The sequence below is a fragment of the Petaurus breviceps genome, unplaced genomic scaffold (assembly GCF_028583685.1).
Source record: "Petaurus breviceps papuanus isolate PSGF00001 unplaced genomic scaffold, PetGlider_PUasm1.0 90897, whole genome shotgun sequence".
Classification (NCBI taxonomy): domain Eukaryota; kingdom Metazoa; phylum Chordata; class Mammalia; order Diprotodontia; family Petauridae; genus Petaurus; species Petaurus breviceps.
Window position 1 is genome coordinate 3789549 of NW_027187374.1, and position 6029 is coordinate 3795577.

The window sequence follows — 6029 nt, forward strand, 5'->3', positions numbered from 1 at the left end:
AAAGGTTCCTTTTTCAGCAGTGAGAGTCAAGTCCAGAAATGACTGAAGTTGTCTAACTAGGGGCGGGGGGGGGAGACATAAGGCCATCAAACACAGGCACCAGCCAGTTTAGTTGCATACAAACTTTTTGTTTTATTACACCAATCTCCTCATTCTGCCTCAATTCACACATGTTCCACACCTTTAAATATATATAATCCTGACCATCAGAATAATGTCTGCTTTTATGACAAAAACGTGGAGTCAGCTTAAGCCAGCAAATAAGAAAACTCTCAGCATCCTAGAGAGCAGAAAGATTGTTCAGCTACCATGCTATAAAAGTGACACAGCAGGTGTTCCTGCCTTACCTCACGTGTGTGCTAGTCTTCTTAATCTGGGAAGGTTCCTATGAGTTGTGGCGCAAGACTACCCTTTTTCGTAAAACCCTGGGGAGAAACTTGTCGCAGGTTTATCTAATAACTGGAATAATTTTAGGTCTTTGTCCCTTTAAGAGTTCTGGAACGTTTTTCTCACACCCTTCCGGCCTAGGTCTTAGTTCAGTCTTAGTTCCAGTCTTGGGAAATTCCTGGACTTATTGTTTTTAGGGGAGGAGGAGAAAGACAAACAAAAGTGGGTGGGGAATACTGCTCAATACAGGAGACATAATTACGGCCAGTTTGCTCTGGGAACTAAGAAAAAAAAAAAAAAGCTTTGCCTCTACTCAGTGGCCAGGTAAAGCCAGGGAGTGGGGGAAGTCTTTCCAGGCTAGCTCCTCCTTCCATACCACAGTCCCCCGAGACTAGCTGTCCCTGCCTCCCTCCTTCTTTTTGTTTCCAGCAAAGTAGCCAAATTAGCTGCTACCAATGTGCGCTCTTGAGGAGACGCAAGTGCTGCTTTTCTTCCAGTTATTTTTCCGCTGGACCACTCAGGCTCTGGCTCAGACTCCAGCTCCCTTCACCTTACCCCTGAAAGTCTCCCCAATCAAACTAAATAGGGCTTCTCCTCACCCACCCCCATTAACTGCATCGCTAGCTGCACCGCTTGGAAATGAGTCCGGGGGACGCCTGCAGTATGTGTCTGAAGAGGGACTGGCTTTAGCGATGGACCCAATGAAGGGGTTGGTCAACTTCTTGCCCATGATAGATAATTTGCAAGGGGACTCTGGCAGGGGCTACTACCTGGAGATGCTTATTGGGACCCCGCCACAGAAGGTGAGTGGACATTTACTTTCAGTTTTCTCGTCACTTGCCCGTACCCCTGCCCAACACACTTCCATTCAATTCCCAGGCAATTTTTGGAAGTAATGTATTTAGACCATTCTGCGTCATTTGAGTTTGAAAGTTCCTGTGTCTCGTTGCTCAGGGGCTTTCCTATATTTAGTTGTTTTTAGTGATGAATCAAAAAGTTTTGTTGGGCTGGAAAGGATCGTGCAGAACCTGAATTGCAGGGATCTGAAACCAAAGTGCTGTACAACTTTTAGCTTAGGGAAGTATGTGAAGTATTTTGTAAAGTTTGGTGTGCTCCCCTTCTTCCCGACACCCAATCTCTCACACTCCAGATGAGTAAATATATTTTAAAATTATTTTTACTTCATAAAATTTTTACCAGTTACATGTAAAATTTTAATAAACACTTTTTAAAATTTTTGGTTCTAAATTCTCTCCCTCCCCCCTGCCCCTTCTCGGGACCTCCTTGAGAAGGCAAGTGATTTGATTCCAGTTGTATTTGTGAGGTCATGTAAAACATATTTCCATATTAGTCACTTTGCAAATGAAAACACTCACACAAATGAGAAAAAATAAAGTAAAAAGTATGCTTCAATCTGCACTCAGTTCATCAGTTTTCTCTCTGGAGGCAGATTAGCATTTTTTATCATGGGTCCTTTGGAACTGTCTTGGATCATTGTCTTAATCAAAAGTAGCTGTCTTTCACAGTTGATCATCATTACAATATTGCTATTACTATGTACAATGATCTCCTGGTTCTGTGCACTTCTCTTTTTGACAGTTCCTATGAGTCTTCCCAAGATTTCTGAAACTATTACAGTCATCATTTCTTATGGCACAATAGTATTCCATTATAATAATACACCACAACTTGTTCTACCATTCCCCAATTGATGGGCATCCACTCAATTTGCAATTCTTTGCCACCCCAAAAAGAACCGCTATAAATATTTTTGTACATGAAGGTCCTTTTCTTCTTCCTTTAATCTCTTTGGGATACAGACATAGTAGTGGTATTGCTGGGTCAAAAACTAAAAATAGTTTTATAGTACTTTGGTCATAGTTCCAAATTATTTTTTCATTATTTTTCATTTTTAATTTATGCGATAAAACAAGCATTTTCATTATATAGTATAATAAAAAAGATGATTGCTCATGAAATGCAAATCTACTCTGTACAACTTGTTATTTCATTTAAATATACAACAAAGTTATCAAGTAAATTTCTTTTTTTTTACTTCCCTCCCCTCAGTCCTCATCCTACAGATGGTCTCCATTAGACACAAATACCTCTCTCTCTCTCTCTCTCTCTCTCTCTCTCTCTCTCTCTCTCTCTCTCTCTCTCTCTCTCTCTCTCTCGCTCTCTCTCTCCATATATATATATATATATGTATATATATGTGTGTGTGTGTATGTATGTAGATGTAAAATTATTCTATACATATTTCTATTTATCAATTCTTTCTAAGGATGCAGATAGCATCTTTCTTTATATGTCCTTTAGTTAATTTGAGTATTTATAATATGTCCTTTATAACTAATTTGGTTATTTATAATAGGTGTGCTGAAAACAATATTGCTGATATTGTATATAATGTTCTCTTGGTTCTGCTCATTTTACTCTTCATTATTTCATTCAAGTCTTTTCAAGTTTTTCTAAGATCATTGAGCTCATCATTTCTTATAGCACAGTAGTGGTACATCACAATCATATACCACAATTTGTTCTGCCATGCCCCAATTGATGGGCATCCCTGCAATTTCCAGTTCTTTGCCTTGACAAATCAAAAAGACACAGAATCCCCAAATGAGTGAACAAAAAATTTTTTTCACTAACATTGGGCAGGGACTGTCCTCTCTGCCCCTTCTGTATGGCTATTTAATCACTGTGGTTCTCCCTATCCAGACACTCCCTATCCTAAAACACTCAGTCAGAATATAGTAAAACTGTCTAATCTTTATCTGGAGACAAAAACCATCATCAAAGTACAAACAACAACTAAAAAAGACTTAAAAGAGTTGGAAACTCCAGAAGATAAACTATCCCACTTTGTTGGGCAGTAATAAAACAGAAAGAAGGTGAGAAATGGAGAGGAGATAAATTCAGGGCCTCAGAAGTGATTGTGAGGTAGTAATTATAAGAAAAACAACAGGTTTTCTCTAAATTGATCACTCCATTAGTGAATCAGCAAGCAAAGTAAAGCTTCTAGTACTTCCAGGGTAGCAGCATCATCCTAACAATGGTTGATTCACGTACTATATACCCTTACAAGATGCTTCAATGTTATCATGTTTCCTCAGTTTCTAGCAGATCTTGTATTCCCTCAGGCTGGGAAAACTACACTTCCCAACAGCAAATATGGATAAAATAGGACTACTTTAGTAATTAGTGTTGCTTACTAAGTTATGTCTGTTGCTTTATCTTTCAAGGAATCTTGAATAATTTTGATTCCTATATGAGAGATACTCTGTTGGAATATATGATGAAAAATCATTTGTAACACGTTTTGTACTGATCACACTTTTTCAGGACTGGATCTCCTAAATTTTCATCCACTCAGGGTTCTTAGATAGCCTGAAGAATTGTCTGTCAATTTCTCTGCCATTGACTCAAGCCCTCACCAGTTTTGTTCCCACATTTAGAGGGGAGCAATGACTAGCACCACCATTGCAAAGGAATATTTGCTTCAAAGATATAATAGGCAATGCAAACATTGCCCCAACTTCTAGGGGCATAATCCCCCTCAATCTCTTTGATAGGCAAATGGTAAGGAATACTCACATCTTAGATCAGCTCCCACTTGGCATCAGTCCTATCCAAGTTCATGTCCAATACTAGCACAGTTCTGGCTTCTGCTAAGCTGAAGATCCTTTATCCTTGCTCTTCAGCCTAATGTTATTTCTCTTGCTTGGATTCCTGGGCTCCTGAATTCATATGGCTTGAGTTCTCAGTGAATTTGAGATTCCATTTCCTGAACTTAGCATGAACAATAACAAAGGAAAAGACCAAATACTCAGGTGTTCTTCTCACATCCTCATGTCTTGGGAGGAGAGGAAGAGGCATCCATAAGGCTCTCTTCCCATTACTGCAAGGTGTGTATGAAGGACTCACCTCCTTCTAATTAAAAAAATGCCCTGGCTGATACTGGCTCAGGCCTCTTTAAAGATGACAACAGTTCTGTCTATGCAACGATTGGAAAATGGCTCATCCCAAACATGATAGGACAAGCCAAAATGTCCACCCATGCTCCAGTCTTAATTCTCCTAGAAGCAGTTTTCTACTGTGTTCCCTGTGGGTGATGCTATCTTAGCAAACTTGTGATATCTGCACACATGCCAGACTCCCATTGCACATTTATAAAGTACTTACTATGTGTGAATCACTTGCTAAGTACAGGATATATATAAGATAGTTTCTGTTGTATAGGAGACCACATTATCATGGGAAAGACAACTATATAAAAGGTTTCATCTGCAAGTCAGAAGGAAAGGTTCCATAGTATTTGGGATGCAGTTGCAAAACAGATGTGAAAGCATCTTCTTTGATGCCATTAGCACTGATAAAATCAGAGGGAGACTAAAATGTCATTTTTTTCTCCCAAATTGAAAGCTTTTTTTTAAGCAATTGGGGTTAAGTAACTTGTCCAAGACACAGCCAGTTTTTTTGTGTGGGTGTTAAGTATCTGAGGCCAGAACCTATCCTGGGTTCTCATGACTCAGGGGCTGGCTCTCTTACTCACTGCACCACCTAGCAGCCCCTAAAAGCTTTTTTTATAATCAAACAGTAAACTTAGTGATGTCATTGTTCAGTCAGTTGTTTGATGGTAAAGATGTGACCTACTATGCATTGTTATTTGTAAAAGACTGCCTCTTCCACAGTAATACTCTCATGGAGGAGGAACTTGATGCATATGTAAAAACTTTCTTATTTAGGAAAAAAACTTTATGTAGATGAGAGTGTAGGCAAATAAATCAGTAATTATTAATGTTCTCTTAAGTCCAACCCCCCTTTTCTGTACTAACAATCAGATTTTTTCCCATGTCTCTGATACTTTCTCATTTAGTTACTTTGTGAATTAATTGATTCCCCAATACCCTAATAGTTGTGTGGCCTCCAGCATAAACCTTTTCTATATATATATATTTGGTCCTATCTAGCTGTTTTGCCCATCTTTTTTCCTTTTATTTCCATTTATATCTCTTTTACATAAGTATGCCAGTACTGATGGTGAAAAGAATGTGTTATAAAAGTAAGTTAAAGTGATGGTGTTTAGAAAACTGTGATTATTAGTACCCTCTACCTCTGGAGAAGTAGAAGGAGGCCACATAAGACTAAAGAATAGTTTATATTTTTCTTTATTTCATAGACTGCTGTGGGTAGCCTAAAACTGATATACTAGCATAACATTCAGGAATCCAGGATCATCTCCATGTCATAAGGCATTAAAGTAGAAATTTATGGGAGATTCTCTGGTTATTTTTTTAATCAGATGAGGCAGAACATAATAAAATGATTACTTTTGGTGTTTGCCACTGTTATGGCTGATGTCCAACAATGAGTCAAAATAGAAGAGGAGTTCCCTTGAAAGGTCTTCTAGATGTCTTTGTTTTCAGATGTACTTATATTTAGATGCAGGGTATATTAATCCCTTAAACATTCCAGAGTACAAAAAGGAATTCACAACCACTCAACAAAAAATTCAGTCTAATACTCTATAAAGGACTTCCAGGAGCCAAGATAGCAGAATAAACAGTAAATTGCTGTAATTCCCCCATACTCATCTCCAAACAAACATAAAATAGAGTCCCAAAAGCAAATCCTGA

At 38.3% G+C, this 6029-nt stretch overlaps 1 protein-coding gene across 2 annotated transcripts in view; it reads left to right on the forward strand.

Moving 5' to 3' along the window:
• Positions 1-517: 517 nt before the first annotated feature.
• BACE2 (beta-secretase 2) overlaps positions 518-6029 on the forward strand; it is a 122061-nt gene continuing 116549 nt past the window's right edge. For both annotated transcript variants that reach the window (XM_069074856.1, XM_069074857.1), the window contains exon 1: positions 518-1190. In XM_069074856.1, coding sequence (XP_068930957.1) covers positions 843-1190 — 348 coding nt within the window. In that variant the 5' untranslated portion in view covers positions 518-842. The remainder of the gene's footprint in view (positions 1191-6029) is intronic.